This window comes from Acanthopagrus latus, chromosome 4, assembly GCF_904848185.1.
Source record: "Acanthopagrus latus isolate v.2019 chromosome 4, fAcaLat1.1, whole genome shotgun sequence".
In the NCBI taxonomy this organism is placed as follows: Eukaryota; Metazoa; Chordata; class Actinopteri; order Spariformes; family Sparidae; genus Acanthopagrus; species Acanthopagrus latus.
Genome location: NC_051042.1, coordinates 14421183 through 14437666, shown reverse-complemented (window position 1 = coordinate 14437666; position 16484 = coordinate 14421183). Strand labels below are relative to the sequence as shown.

Genomic DNA, 16484 nt, shown 5'->3' with positions numbered 1-16484 from the left:
TGGAAATTATAGGTGTCGTCCATCTTGCCCACTCCATTTCCGAGTAACCTCATTTTTTTTCTGATGCCTTTTTAATAAAATTGAAGCGATTTTCCCAACACTGAGCAGCTGTAACCTGTTATCTTTATGAGAAGGACTTATGTTTGGACACATGATTGATGAAACTCAGCTTTCCAATAATTCAGTGCTCCAGTTGTGTTGATTGCAGGGTCCCATCTGCCGTGTTTCAAACACACACAAAACTGTTTGATGACCCTGATTTATTAATACATCCATATGTCATCCAGAGTTGGATGTAAGTCACTGGATGTATGGCAGTGGTGCATACAAACAGTGTATGACTACAGCATATTTAATTCTCCATACTATTATGGTTTCAGTAGTTCCCACAATAGCAAACACACCCGACCTCCCCCTGAGGTGCAGAGTTAAGATTCCACAGAGTCCACAGACGAATAACCTAATGTGTTTTGACTAGGCACTGTTTAAATTCTCAGTTACTGACATTTTTGCTCTTTTCTTAGATTGAATCACTGGTGTCAGTAAAAGGCCGTTATTTTCTCACAAAAGTACAAACATACACACATACCACAACAGGACTTTGAATCTAATTTGAGGTCATCTTTAAAGGTCTGGTGTAAAGGATTTTAGGTGGATCAGGACATAAATGGCCTAGTTATGTCATTTGTGCATAATAAGTGAAACTGAGATTTGTTTTGTTTTTATTACCTAAAAATGAGTCTTTAATCTACAGAGTCCTCTTCCAAGGGTACTGCCATGTTGCATGGTATTTTTCTACTGTAGACCAGAATGGAGAAATCAAACACTGGCTTAGAGAGGGCCTTTCACATTTATGGCAGTCACTGTAAGGGAAGGTGAGACGGCGGGTGCTCAGTTGGTTGCAATCTACAATCTCACCTCTAGATGCCACTAAATCCGACACACTGAACCTTAAAAGGGACACTCTACCAATTGTACATCAGACTACTAGTGCAATTGTTAACACTCATCAGTAGTGGCGTTAAAAAAAAAAAAACGATTCACATAGGAGTCGTGATTTTTATCTCATGATGAATTTTTTTGAAAATTTTAATTTAGTAGCAGGATGTTGATGGAACAAAAAAATCAATGCTAAACTGTCAGGATAATGTAGCACCCAGACAAATTGCAGCTTGCACACGCTAGAGTTATCTTGAAGTTCATCTTCTATGCAATATATTTATCTTAATTTCCAGTTGTGTCTGGTATTGTATTTCAGCAGAATACGGACCCCAATTATTTTTTTTTCTCACAATAAACTGGAGCAAAACACTGAAAATAGTCCACCCTTTTATACAATTTTGTCATCTGTGGTCCTGGAAGAGTGTATTATAGAAAGTACAGAATCCAGTTTGTTGGAACTTGAAATAACTTGGCGTCTATGCATTTTATCTATTTTCTACACTTGTTTATATTTGATGTTTTTGATGTGTGTGTGTGTGTGTGTGTGTGTGTGTGTGTGTGTGTGTGTATATTTATACATACTGCACTGTAGGAGACAAATGTAAGAGAACCATAGTTTTAGTTGTGTGTATTTGTGTGTGTGTGTGTGTGTGTGTGCGTGTGTATGTGTGTGTGTGGGTGGCTGCAGAAGGGTAATGTGATGATAGAAAATGAGAGTAAAATAAGAAGAAGAGAAGCGTGTTCACTCGGGAAATCTAGGTCACCTGCTGTCATCCTCCTTCAGCTCTCCCAGACAACCAGACACACAGAAATCCTGCTATCAGGGTGACAGCTGCAAAGCTGTTTTGAATTTATTCTTCAATAAAAACAAAACATTTTCAAAGTTGTCTCGGCTTATGTCAGGCCAAAACCCCCCTATGCAAAAACTGACATATTTATTACAGGGCATAAGGTTAAGAACTGTGTGGAAGTTCTCACTTGTCTAATGGGACACTCCTTATTTCCATCAGCTGTGATAGATGAAGTGTCGCGGTACCACAACCCAAACATCTCTGCTCATGTTTCTGTTGTGCAGGTGGACAGTGACAGGCCGGAGGAGGCCAGGCTGATAGAGATTGATGAATCCCAGCGCAGCGAGCACACAGTCTTTATCACACCTCCAGAGCTGCCTCCTCTGCCTGAGGGGGAGGAATATCCACTGTGCTACAGGTACATAACTGTTCTGGCAATCTGACATTTGATGTTAAGTGCTCTCTCTCTTTACTTCACATCTTCCATGAGAGAAACTGTACAGAGGCATGACATATATCAGCTGGGAGAAAATTGGAAAATCTGAATTATACATTGAGTTGAGAGTTGGTTAATTTCTGTCCCGAAATAGTTGATTGAGGACCAGCAGGATTCCAGCTCCCTTACTGTGATCAAAGAGTGAACACTTACTGCTGGATTGTGTGCCTCTGAATATGTGCTATTTGTATTCTGCAGTCATTTTTTGCCCTCATAATTTATGCCAAAAGATTTTCTTTGGAACCACTTTCATTAAGCTACTGTAATGATACATAATGACCAACAGATTTCCAAAATGTACTATCAGCTCTCCTGGAAGATAATTTCTAGCAAACTGTATTTATGATCCCTATAACCTTGGTAGGGATCATTGCGCGTTAGATACTGCCAACATTTAATTGTTTTTATTGCAGACACTCAGAAAAAAATGTGTTGCTGCTGTCACTGATGTGTGTATGCATGTTCTTCATCAGGTACGATGGTTTCCCAGTGTTAAGTCTTGACCTGTTTGACCCTGTGGAGGGCCTGCGGACCCCCTCTTCCCGCCTCGCTGCCAGGCACAGCTGTCCTACCAGCCCGGCTCCCATGTTTCGACGCACCAAGCAGGTCAGCATAGCAGTAACTCATCGTTGTCATGCAATAAATCATTGGTTTAGCTATTTAGATACTGAGCTGTAAGTCTTTTGAGTTTGAAAACAGTTTAGATGATCTTCTAAATGAAGTTCAGAGCAAAGATTTGTAACAAAACAGTTGAAGAACATTGAAGAACAACCTTAAGAAAACATATTTGCGAAAAAGATGAGAGCCAAGAGTTAGCCAGTTTTATAGTGGACAATTCAGCATACACACAGAACTGCCTTAAGCAATCCAAAAAATGTATAATGAGTAAAGGAAATATTTCCTTTGCAATAGTAGCAAGAAATTGGTTCACTGGGTCGAGGGTGTTGGGATGAAGTACTCATCTAAAAGATTACTTTTTTAAGCCAGAAGATTTGACTGAAATCCACAGGAAATCAAATCAGCCCAGAAGATAGCCAAGAAGTACTCGTCCATCCCCCAGCTGTGGTCCAAGTGCCTACTCCGTCACTGCTACGGCCTGTGGTTCATCTGTCTGCCAGCTTACGTAAAGGTGTGCCACTCCAAGGTGCGGGCACTCCGCACTGCCTACGACGTTCTCAGGAAGATGCAGGCAAAGAAACTGCAGCCCCCTGATGAGGTACATTGGTCACTCACAAAAATAACTGTTTGACATTTACTCAACCAGATGCTTTGTTAGGTTTGACTATTTTTAACAATTACAACAATATTTACACTAATTTTGGATCAGCCAGTTGTTGTCTCACACTAATATGTATTTAGGGGTTGTTGTGTTTCTGCCTAAAAAAATCACACATTTACATATACTGTGCAGGTCTGCTACCGCGTGCTGATGCAGCTGTGTGGACAGTATGGTCAACCTGTCCTGGCAGTCAGGGTCCTCTTTGAGATGAAGAAGGCTGGAGTCCACCCCAATGCCATCACTTACGGCTACTACAACAAGGTACCGCCAAAAACTGTTACGTATGGTTGATAAAATGGTGTGCTAGTAAAGGACATTTTCTAAATGTGTTTGATGATATAGCTAGACTATTCATTAAACGTATTATGTTCAGATTGTACCTAATTTACCAAAAAATTGCCCCAGATTTAAAAGGGTGTAACTCACCAATACCTTCCCACTGCCATGTCTTACACAAGCTCTAATAAAAATATATTAGCACTGGGAGTCCCTGCTGCTGCAGTATACTGTCGGGCTGGGTGTGGTGTCCCTGATGTGGGCGTGTTAAGAGTATTCTGCTGACTCTGCTGCAAGTGTGACTAATGTGTGTACACGCCCTTGACAGCTTAATGTCAAACAAATCTCTGGAAAGAGGAAAATGTGATAGTTCCATTTCCATCAGTTCTGATGGATGAAGACACAGACGGAGTCGGAGCAATAACATACAATAAACTCAGGAGAATAGAATATTGAACTGTAGCCAATGAAGCAGACCTTATGCTCATATTATAGTGTCAGTAGAGGTATGTCTGACGATAGGTTTGTCATGTACAGTGTGCAGCGGTTGTAGTTTAGTTATTATTATTAAAAAGTTCATTCTTTCGGTTAAATTAAGTGGATATACTATGTTATCACTTAAGTTAAGTACATAGTATGAAGAGTGACAAAGTCTAAGTAGTGAGGGAGGAGATCTGGGTGGATGGATGGCCTAGACACTAGACTTACAGACAGGAGATCAAGATTTGTTATTTTAACCCAAACCATGATTATCTTCTCTATATCCTAATATTGTCAATAAAGCAAAAATAAGCATCTATGGTTTGTAGAATCAATCACATTGCTATCCTTTGCATAATAATTAGGGAGAAACGTGTTATGGCCCTGGGGCACCATAGCTCAGAAAACATCATACACTCAACCCAACAGAGTAGTACTTTAGGTTCCAAACCAGATGTGAGTAAATAAATTGATATAGATTTATATCAAGATTGATTGATCTTGATAAGGTATAGATATAGATAGATTGATAAGTTGATATTAAGACACACAGAAATCTCATGAGTAACTGCAGGAATATTCTTAATGAGTATTACTTTGTTAAAACTAACAAGAAATCACATAACTGGAATTGCTAGAAAACTGTGTGATAAAGCAGACTGATTGCAGCCTACATGTTGATTGTTAATTCATGATCCACAATAGGTTCATGAATAATTGCATCCAAGTTATCACACCACTGTGTTGCTCAGTTGCTCCATCACTAAAATTCATTCCTCTCTGGTTGGTACTTATGAGGCAGAGATACTTCATCACTGTAATGCCTCTGCAGACACTCAGCTTTCAGATAAAAAGAAACATTGTTGACATTTGCAGTTTCCCACCAAGGTTGTACAGCATTTTGTGTGATTACATTCAGGTGTCAAAATGAATGGTAGCTCTGTTATCATGACAATCTGTGCCTGATCTGGGAACCCAGGGAGTGTTAAAGTAAATTGGCTCATGTGGGAGCTGGCTGTCAGGAGACAAGGTCAAGGTAAAGGTTCAACCTTGGCCTTTAAAATGGTTGACTTCGAGGTACGAGGTGGTGGATTCCTTCACTGACACATCCAGTATCCATTGCAGTTGTAGCATCAGACAATTGGCGGATGTTGCTTTTTTTTTTCGTACTTCTTTTGTCTTTGTTGTCCCATCATGAGAAGGGAGAAGGACGATTGTAGCGTTTTTTGTGTGTCTGTGTATCTGTTAATTCTGGCATTCATTCCCCACTGAGTTCAGCTGCAAACAAAGTGGGACTGAATATTTTTGGGCTTAGATCTGATCTTAGATCTAGCTTTCTAAAATAACTGAACTAAGTACGGAGCTATGCAGCTATGATAGAAATGATCAGTAGCTCCAGTATACTAACCTGAAACTAAACTGAAAAGAAAATTTGTTCTGAAGTATTATAGAACATAAAACACTTCTAAGATAATGGAGCTAAAATAACCTTAATGCTTGCCTGTGAAGTCAACTCCATGCTATAGTAATGTGTGTCTACAGTTTAACTTCAGAACAGCACTTGAGACGAGGCACAACAAGATGGCAAGATTCGATTTCATTTCATTTCCAAAACATTCCTTTTTCTGCACCCTTGAGAAATAATAGTGAAGCAGAATATCCGATTATTATATGCAGCTTAAGAAGCTAAGAAAACTACACTTTCTACCAGTCATAGAAATTCTATATTAATGTGTAGTTCTTAAGGTATGATTCTGTCTGGGAGCAATTTTTATACCCATTTCTTACATTAGATTGCAGCTTTCAGACTAACAGTGCAAAAGGTGACATTGAAGTCCTGAAGAAAAACAACAATGATGACTGAAAAACAGGAAGTATCAACAAGTCAAGACAGACTAGGTCAGTGGGTTTTCACACCACAGCAGGAAACCTTGAACATCCATCTCTTTTCGTCAACATTGTATATTGGCCTCAGTGGGTAAGTCTCGCGCTATGGTTTAGATGACTCTGCACACAAACAATGCTCTACCATCGGAGGCTCTTTTTGACATTTGTTTGTATAAATTAATGTTCTGCACAAACTGACTAATAGGGTCAGACCAGTGTATTGGTTGAAGTCAGGTTGATAACAGCCTTTAGATAAATGTTAGGTATTAACCTGTCGGGTAATCAATTTTTTTTAATCCAAACTGGATTTTTGTCTCCATTAACCCTTAAACAGATGCAGCAAAAATGTTTTACCTTGTGGGAAATGCACTGATACACTTTCTTGCCATTCAAAGATCGATACCTCTCTCACATCTGTTAAATATGAAGTATGGCCAGGAGACTGTTAGCTTAGCATAAAAACTGGAAATAGGGGAAAAGGCTAGCCTGACCCTGAGTTCCAGCAACCTAACTTCTTGCCAAACAACAAATGTGTGTTTTTACATTGGTATAGATGATAAGTAGAGTCCACACCTCCTCCAAAGCCCAACTTTGTCCTCTTTAATTCAGTCAAGTCTTATCGAACTTGATAGCCCTGTATTGTGTTGAAACCAGTAATTACTGCAAAACCATAATTCACTAAACTCACTAAATCTAGGATCTACATGCAATTAGTACTCACTCAAATTACAAGCTACATAATGACAGCAGATTTTTTTCATCAAGATCCGTAGATTGCTCCCTGAGAAATGTACAAAAAATGCTAAAAGTTAATGGGATCTGTTCTCCTCCATCCAAGTTTTAGGAAAATCCATTTGGTAATTAGTTTATGTCCTCCCGCTGACATTCCAGCCAACTAACGGACACAGGTGAAAACAACCTCCTTGGCAGAAGTAATAATAATGTGTCAATTAGTGAGCTGTAGCAGTAGCTGATTTTTGTACTGTTTGACATAGCCAGGCAAACAGTTTTACCATCTTTATTCTGTGCTAAGCTAACCAGCTGCTTGCTTTAGCTAGCTTTAGTATATTTAATGTATATTATATTTTATTTCCTAAAATGTCAATATATTCATTCATAGGTAGAATTAGGGTAGAAGTGGAATATGTATATTTTTTCATTAGTGTATAATCATCAAACAACATCGAACAATTTTTTTTTTGATTACCTTTGAATGAGTCGATATCTACAGAGGGCATGGGTCCTCTTTCATGGAGTCTGTCAGGTTGCACCGCCATTCTTTTAAAGTACCCCAAACACTAGCTTTAGAAAGCGTTTTCTCATCTTAAGCAGCCACCTTAGGGGAGGGGAAGATGAGGGTGATTAAGTTGTTTTTCAATCTGCAAACATGTGCCACTAAGTCCTACATTTTGGTCTGAAGATAGTATTAATTCTGGCCCTCAAAAAGAAAAAAAAAAATTAGAAAAAACATATCCTGTTGCCAGGAATGTCCATCCAATAGATCTTTTACAATTAGACACGTTCATTTTACAGCCTATACCTTAAAGAAACACTAACTGGAACTGTGGACTGATTGCTGTGCTTTAACTGTCTTGACATCACTGGCAACATGATGTCAGCCTCATTACACCTGGCTCAATCCCGAGAGCTTCACACAGGAGCAGCGAGCGTAATAAACCCAGTTCTGCTCAGTGGCATACCAATCGTGTTTTTCTCAGGGGGCTTCTGAAGTGTATTTTAGGAGCAGACACTGTTGAACGTGACTTAGTCACCAACAGCTGCAGTGCCTTCCCTCCTCCTTTTCTGATCTTGAGTGTGACTGTGTGTCTAAAAACCACTGGAGTTAATGCCTTTGATGAAAAATTAATTCAGGGTGGTTTTATATGGAACAGGATTGGGTCAGTTTTGGTTCACTTACTACAAAATGTTGAGTTGAAACTGAATTAAGTTGGAGCTGTGATTCACTATTCTCACAGTATTCTGACTCTTTATGTTCACTGATTAATTTAACAGACGAGTATGACAACATGTCACGGGGAATAAATTTGAAATTGAGGATAAACATCCATATTCTAAATAATATGAATTAAAAATGAACTGAGTCCAACACTGCTACAGGAAATATAATGAGAGGCTTTCTAAATGTAATTTGTCAGAATCATTTTTCCCTCAGTCATCTGTATCTTGCTCCTTTATCACCTCTGTCTTCCTCCTGGGGTCCAGGCGGTGTTGGAAAGCACGTGGCCCTCCAGCACCAGAGGAGGATACTTCCTGTGGATGAAGCTCAGAAATGTCGTACTGGGCGTGGCGCAGTTCAAAAGGGCCCTACGACGACAAGCTCCCCTCACTCAGAGCCCTCTGTCAGGTAACTTCGATCAAAAACACTGCATGTGTGGGAAGGGGAATTTTGTTGTTGTCTTGCTAAACTGACTTGTGATGACGTATATGTAGATACTTTAGAGACACACAGTATTAGGATGCCATAATCACAACATGGATGCCTTTTCCTGTAGTTGAGATAGGTTTGCACTCACAATTGTGATAGACACGTTCACATTTGGGATGGTCATTTCAAGCAAAAAAAGCTATTTGATAGCTGCTGGGAACCATTCATAAAGTATTTGAATATTTGCCGTTTGTATGTACTGCAACATCTAGTGTTATGCACATCATGTGGAGACCATGACCATGCCACATAAATTTTACCTGAGAGGGAAAGAAAATCTATGGAAAATATATTCATTCTGACAAAACCATAGATAAATGAATCACTTTTTTTGACTTTTCAAATATTCAAAAATTATGACCTATCTGGAGTTCACGTATTAAAGCTTGAATATGGAGAAATATATTCAACATTGATTTGCTTCATTCATTGTTGGCAAAATGAACAAAAGTTCACCAGAAAAACAAACAATCAGAACCGATAACAGACAAGTAACTGAGTTTAGTCTAATCCAGGAAGGTGAGCAATGTTTGGTAATGTTTCACAGACGTTGCAACATGATTTTAATTTGAAAATTTGTTAGCTATCAACTGATGATGATGATGATGATAAGTCATTCAATGTAATCTAAACAGATAATCAAAGACTTGAAGAGCAATTTGAAGGATATTAACATTCTAAACAATACAAATACATGAAAAGAAAATCAAGCTACCCATTATTCATAAGATTACACGTCGGCATGTATGATTTAACTTCCCTGCATGCCACTGAATGCCTGCTCACCCAGTACAAGCTCACCCCTGTCCTGCTAATCCCTGCTTTTTTAAGATACTCCCTGTTATCAGTCAAAAGCATCGTGCTCTTAATCATTCCTCCTGAGTTCAGTGGTAATTCAGTTTGACAGCAACAAATGTCCCTGTAAAACATACTCTTCTATACACACATTAGGCCACAGCTGGATTTGTCTTCATTTTTATGTTATGATACTGATGACAAAACATTTAACGCATGACTCTCACTCCACTCCCATCTCACACATAAGAGTTGAAAATAAAATGCTCCCATGCTGACACAAGAAGTAAAAACAACTGGCCAACCTTCCTCTGAAGTTTCCTGGAAATTATTTGGTACTTATTGTGGGGGAAAAAGAGGGAATGTTAGTGGTGGAGAGTGTATAAGCACGTGTTGATTTCTAGAGGGATTTTCCTTGAAATGTGCTAAACCCTTTTAAAACACAAGTAAATACTCATTCATGGTTGGACAATTAATTCTCCATAGATGTTAAAATATAAAAACACATTTGTGCATGGTCACCTGACCTGCTGTGGGGAGTCACAGCATGCTCTTTCCTGGTTAGACCAGGGGCAAAACAGCACTGGCTAAAACAAGGAGTTCATTTGAATCAATTAATTCTAGTTGTAACCACTTAGTCAGTCTTTCTCTTTAATTAACAATTTACAGTGCATGAAGATATTCATAAGTTTTTACAGCTCCAAATTAGTTCCTTTGGAGGAAATGTTAGGGTAGTGTTGGGCCCATAAATAAATGTGTAACCTGATGGCTTCATCATGTAAAAATATAATATTTAAAGTGTCCATTCTCATATTATAAGTTATTCTTACTGTAAACACTTGTTTAACTGGATTTAAATAAAAATATAGACGCAAGACACAATCGCAATTTTTTGTTCTTCATGACAATAATAAATCTGTAGCACACAGATTCATCGTGTTCTTGTCAGCCCCTTCTCAACATGTAAAGAGCAATTAAGAAAGAGAAGTTGAGTCCTTGTGGAGCAGAAATGGCGCCCGGCTTCCTTTAATGCCTTGTTGTCTTTGGGCAGATGGCAGCGACCTGGACGCTGTGAGTCACGGCAGCCTGGATAGCTCTGCTGACACTAACGTGGCCGAGCAGGGCCCCTACGCCACTGACTCCATCAAAGTAGACCCCACTGATGATAGATCTAGCACAGGTACACTCAACATGGCTGCTGCTCGACTCAATTTTTCACAGGCAGCCATCTTGTTCTACATCTATTTCTTCTCTCTCAATGACATTTTTTATCCTCCTTCCTCATTTGTTCCTGCTCACCGGCCTCTTCCTCATTCCCCTCCTCCTCTTACACCTCCATACCTCTGCTGCCTATTTTTCCACCTCCCTTCTGTCCCCGTTGTCCATCCATGTCTCTCCCTGGTTTTGCGGCTGTGGTTTCTGCTCTGCTCTGTCCCTAACCCTGCCCTTCACTCTGGCCCTGCCTGTGTTGCCCTTGCATGCAGCCGGCTGTGGGGGCGGCAGCGTGGGCACCAGGGCCCTGGTGGCCCACTCACACTGGGGGGGCTCTGAGCTCAGAGAAGCCACCCTCCACCCAGGTAAACCTCTCTGTCAGCCTGCCTGTCTGTCTCTCTCTGGTTGCATTTTTCTGTCTTATCTTGCAATATTTTATAATCCAACTTCTTCAGCCCTTTCATCATCACACTTTTCTGTTTCTCTTCGTCTCGGTGGTCTTTCCTCCTCTTCATTTCCTCCACCGTGTCATCTGTTTATCTGGCACATCACATCACAGTCTGCTGCTCCTCTCTTGCTCATCTCTCTTTTGCGATTCTCTCTTACTCTCACTCCTCGCTTTACCACAGAGTGACTTTTCATTGTCAATTATGGCGAGTAATTACCTAGAAGCACGTTCTTTTTGATTACAGAAATAATTTTAATCACAGAGACAGCACCTCAGCAGGAGACTTTCCCTTGCGAGCAGAAAGTCTGAGAGGAAACCACGGCTCATAGCACAGCAGGAGGGAAGGACCTCGATGTGCTTTCATTGATTACAGTCCCAGAATGAGTTTTGTCACTTGTCATCAGTTGCGAGTCAGTCCATACTGTATTACAGCTGAGCTGTGCCGCCTCATGCTTTATTTAGAGATGACAACCAGAGATGTTCCCGGGAAGATGAAAGAGGAGAACAAATCATCAGACAGCTGGTTGCCTGGAGACACAGGAAAGTTTAAGAAGAGTCAGTCTGCAGTGGTGGCAGTTTTTTTTTGGTGTTTTTTTTAATCCTAATGTCAAGTCTTAACAGTTAACTTCATTAGCAGCTGTGAAACTGCAGTGAGTATCTTTACAGTAGCAGCACAACTCTGCATGCCCTGAGGAGGATTCTTTTATTCAGCACAGCTTAGCGGCTTTTTCTCTCATCGCCCTGCGACTGTGTTGCGCCTCCCAGAATAGCGGAGATAAAAGGGAAGAAATGCCGCTCTATTTTTTCTCTTATGTACAACCCCAATTCCAGAAACTTTGGGACACTGTGTAAAGCCTAAATAACAACGAACTGCATTATGAACGTCCTTAGCCAATGTAGCAAGGTTCTTTTGTGCTATCATGTGTTTCACAAAGTGGTAAGCCTCACCCCATCCAGACAGGTGTTTTTGTTGTCCGAGTCCCACCTTGTTTGAAATGTGTTGCTGGCAGCAGATTCAGAATAAGCAGATATTTTAACTTTGATACGTAAAACAATAAATATATCATCTTTGTACTGTTTTCAACAAAGGATTTATTTGTGTTTTACACAGCATCCCAACTTCGTTGAATCAGGGTCGTATGTTTCATTCACATCTCCTACCACAGTCCTACCAAGCTTCAATTCACAATAGGAATAGGACAGATGTCACGAATAGCATTGTTGAAGAGACTATTTCCAGATAAAAACTGCTGTCTCCTCTGCATAGATTTTCCATGCATTGTGTTGCATATTTCTGTGATCTTGTGGTTTTATATCAGAGACTTCCATCATGTCCCCCTCATCTAATTTCATTGTGTCCTTATCTCTCTGTCCTCTAGGAGATCAGTCAGATTTGGGTTATAACTCACTGTCCAAAGAGGAGGTTCGAAGAGGCGACCCCACCACCCAGGACTCTGGCCCCGACAAAGATGACAAGAAGGAGAGCGACTGCAGCTCCTGTCAGTAGTCTGCCTGATCTCATATCACCTGATATTTCTGTCTACTGTACCTTCTAAAAAAAAAAACAAGGACTTGGCAGCTTCACAGCCACATGGGAATTCCCCTTCATCTGCCTTGATCTTTCTGTCTCCTCCAGAGATGATTCATTCATTTTGGTTTTGCAACATCAAAGCATTTCAGTCGTGTGTTGTCCTTCAATGGATTTCTTGGATTTCTCAGCTTTTTTCAAGCTGTGCACATAAAAAAGACTGATTTTAAATTGTAATATCTGTGTTTCTAGTGTCAGAGACGGAGAGCGCCAAAGGAAGTAAAGACTGCCTCCCGCAGCTGGACATGGAGGTTCACTCCTACTACAAATCCCGTGGGATTGTTCGCAGCAGTTGTGCATTCGATGATTCATCCTGCAAACCCAAGAGCTCCGCCAGCGCAGGTGAGGAGGAAGGCCTCAGTAGATTTAAACAGTTTTACAAAGGGAGAGTTTGGAGAGGGCTGGGAGTTGAGATGTTTTTTTTTCTCCACAATAAATTCCCATTCCAAAGTTATCTTTTAATCATATGCCCAGTGTTCATTAACATAGAAATACAAAGTTGATTAATTTTTTTTTTTTTCAATACCCATTACCCTCAGCTGCTGTTGCTATGGAGAAGGATCCAAAGGAAAGAATCAGAGCTGTATTATATCAAGAACACTTTATTTTTCAGAATCTGAAAGCATTTTTGACTGCTGAATGCTTCTTTATTCCTGCAAAGTGTAATCTTTTCTTTCCACCTGCTGTTTGCAGCCAATAGAACTTTAGGGGAATTTTAGGCTCAGTGATTGAGTGTTTCTTACTGAAATCACATCACCAGAATAAGTACTCCTGCTTTGTAACTCACTTAGTAACACTTGTACAAAAGATTAAGAAGTTCTCCCCCCTTTCTCTCAGGCCATGTTGCAGGTCTCCTTTTCACTTCCTCCTTGGATGAGATCGGTGAGGTCCAGACAAACAGTTTGCTCAGGAGACATAAGAGTGCTCTGGAAGACGTGGTTGGCAACACCAGCAGTGGCTCGGCTCTTGACTGGCAGGGGGTGAGGAGCCGCCGGCTGAGCGGTGACACGGTGGGCAGTAGTGGCAGTGGCACCACTGTCCTCGGCCTGGGTATGAGCCAGGGTGAAACTGACCCAGAGAAAATCGCAGGACACCTGGGTGCAGATGTCAGAATTCTCTCCGGTGCCAACTTCAGCAAGAATAAGAGGCCTCGCTCGCTTGCTTTGGGTGGATCAGAGGGGGCGTCTGCTAAGGTGAGTGCTGCCAGAAGTCTTGATCACAGAGAGGAGGAAGAGGAGACAGAAGGTCAGGACTCCAGCGACGAGGACAGAAGTAACGCAGAGGCAATATTTGATTTGGAGGATCTGGATTTAGACAAGCCTCCAACGGGCTCTCAAAAGACCAACAAATCTCATAAGAAACTTGTTGAACGCAGTGCCAGCTACGGTGGCATGAGCACTGATGTGTCCAGAGGAGCTGTGAAGCGAACAGACATTGAGATGGGCTACGACCCTCTGTCCCTGCTGGCAGCAGAGTCAAAGTCCGAGTTGGAAAATGAGACTCAGTACCTCGATGGTGATGAAGCCAGCACACCGAGTGCTCGTAGGGACTTGGCCAGGGAAATTGAGCTCTATATGAATCACATGGGCAGCCCACTGAGCAGCCGGACACCCAGTCTGGACTTGAAGGACCCGGCAAGCCCCCTCCTCCTCCACCCGTCCTCAGTCTCTGGTCCACGTAGAGCTAGCCTGCCCCACAGCTCCCCCCTCAGGACTGCAGGAATGCCACGCTCACGCACCTTCCAACCTCCATCACCCTCACAAACTACCACACGCCAGCGTTTGTGGTCGTCGCCTCCCTGTCGCAGCTCAAGCACCACCCCCAGCCCCAGCCCTCGACCCAGCCCATACAGGGAGAGGACAGACAGGATGAGCCTGGCATCACCCTCACCCTCCTCCTCCTCTTTCGCTCTGGACACTCTGCTCACACCAACACTTGACGTATTCAAGACCAGTGTGTTCTCTGCTGGGAAGGGTGTGGCAGAGAAGGCGAGCCGCTGGTATTCTCGTCTTGCCACGTACACCACACCGACCAAGGTACGGAGTCTTGAAATTAAGTTTACCTTATTGTTGTGTACTAATGCAAATCCCAGCATTCATTCATCACTTCAAGTTCAAGTAAAATTGGGTCTGTGACATGAATGTTATTGTTATACTCTGAAAATGGGTTCTAACAAATGCATTTCTGCAGGATGGGGTATAAAGATCTCACATAAGCAGGAGTCTAAGATGAGGCTAAAGTTGGAGAGCTGCTGCCATCTTGTGGCCTTTTTAGTTTTTGACAGTATTTTTCCTAAAAGCCTCCTTTGACCAACTATAATGATCAAGTATGTTCTCTGGGTGTTGCTGTTCCCAAGTTTGGTGCTGTTCTGAGCATTATTTGTGGCTTTTTTGATGGCGATTTATACTTGGACCCATTTACTGCAGTGTATTGTTGTTGTTGTTGCAAACTTTACCTCGCGAGGGGGGGTCATACTCGGTGTCAAGGTGTGTTGGATTAAACTTACACCGGAATATCCCTTTAAGCTTTTTCTTTGTACCTCATGTGGGCGTTCTTGGCAACAAGTCAGAGCTGAACTTGATCTCTAGTTGTTGTGAGTATTATAACTTGAAGATGAGACACCTTTGCCGCTATGACGACATTAACCTGCCCAGCTATCCTCTGTTCACCCAGGATGGTCACAGTGACCGTCTGAGTGTGTCCTCCCTTGGTGTTGGAGATCCAGACTGCTCCTCCCTGCTGGATGAAGAGTACTGTGGGGAGTCAGGGAGCTCTGTAGTGTCACCACTGAGGAACGGCCCCATAGGGCCCCGCAGGAGCCCTAGACGCAGCCCCCTCCGAAGCAGACTAGACGGCACCCCTCCAGGCTCCAGCCTTGGGAGACCCACATCTTTGCTCCCTGGTGAGAACAACCTTACTCCAGTGAAATTTTAGCCAATAATTTCTTACTTCAGCTGAACAAGTGTTACATTAGCAGTTATCCTTGTTAGTTTCAGATATGTTTGAAGTCAAAACCACGGTTTACTCTCTGATCCACTTTTCGAAACATTGAATTTTTGCTTAAATCTAGAGTTGGTTTATTTGAATGTCTCTTGATTCAGTAATAATTCTTCTCCATGTTTTCCTTCTGCGTGATGGAAAATTCAGACATAAAGACAGAACATGACAAGCAGTCTATTAGAAAAAGTCAGAATAGAGAATAAAATATGTCAACATACAGTAGAGCCATTTTTAAGAGAAGCTGGGTGATGTTTTCACAAAAATTCTGTGTGGTGACCCGCTGACTCCTTTTTTTCATTCATTACCTTTTCTGATCATTCTGCTTCTACAGGAGGTGTCATCTCGCCCCCCGGCTTCCCTCTGCCAGACAAGTCGGACTTGGGCTCTTCACGCTACACCAGCAACACCAGCATCTTCAACAACTACGCCATGGAGGTAAAACTGCAAGACAGAAATTCTGCTCTTGGGTCACAGTTGTCAGACATTAGATCAGGAATACATTAATAGTTTGATACAAAACATCTAGAATTTTTAACTTTTAACTGTAATATCTTGTGTTAGCATATTATTTGTGTTTTTTGAGCTGTGCCTGCTGCATTCTATTAGAAAGGGAGAATCTTTCTCAACTAAGAATTTTCTTGGCATTCATTTATCACTCAGTGGGTGCTGGCTGATGTTTGCCAGTCAGCAGGACTGAATTCTTTGATGGTATCTCACTCTGAATTAAAAGTTTTAGAGACAGCTTTCATAACTTTCAGGAGTGACAAACTGCTTTGCAAGCAGTAGGATTCTCCCTCAGCAGAATATTTCTTTTCATAGGTATGTTGTCTACTACAGTTATAAC

General features: G+C 41.5%; 1 protein-coding gene across 5 annotated transcripts in view; it reads left to right on the top strand.

Moving 5' to 3' along the window:
• LOC119018783 (C-myc promoter-binding protein-like) overlaps positions 1-16484 on the top strand; it is a 75818-nt gene that overhangs the window by 45552 nt on the left and 13782 nt on the right. For all 5 annotated transcript variants that reach the window (XM_037096741.1, XM_037096740.1, XM_037096739.1 and 2 more), the window contains 11 exons: positions 2018-2151; positions 2703-2835; positions 3239-3445; positions 3641-3769; positions 8375-8516; positions 10444-10572; positions 12432-12551; positions 12833-12982; positions 13478-14676; positions 15314-15542; positions 15972-16075. In XM_037096741.1, coding sequence (XP_036952636.1) covers positions 2018-2151; positions 2703-2835; positions 3239-3445; positions 3641-3769; positions 8375-8516; positions 10444-10572; positions 12432-12551; positions 12833-12982; positions 13478-14676; positions 15314-15542; positions 15972-16075 — 2676 coding nt within the window. The remainder of the gene's footprint in view (positions 1-2017; positions 2152-2702; positions 2836-3238; positions 3446-3640; positions 3770-8374; positions 8517-10443; positions 10573-12431; positions 12552-12832; positions 12983-13477; positions 14677-15313; positions 15543-15971; positions 16076-16484) is intronic.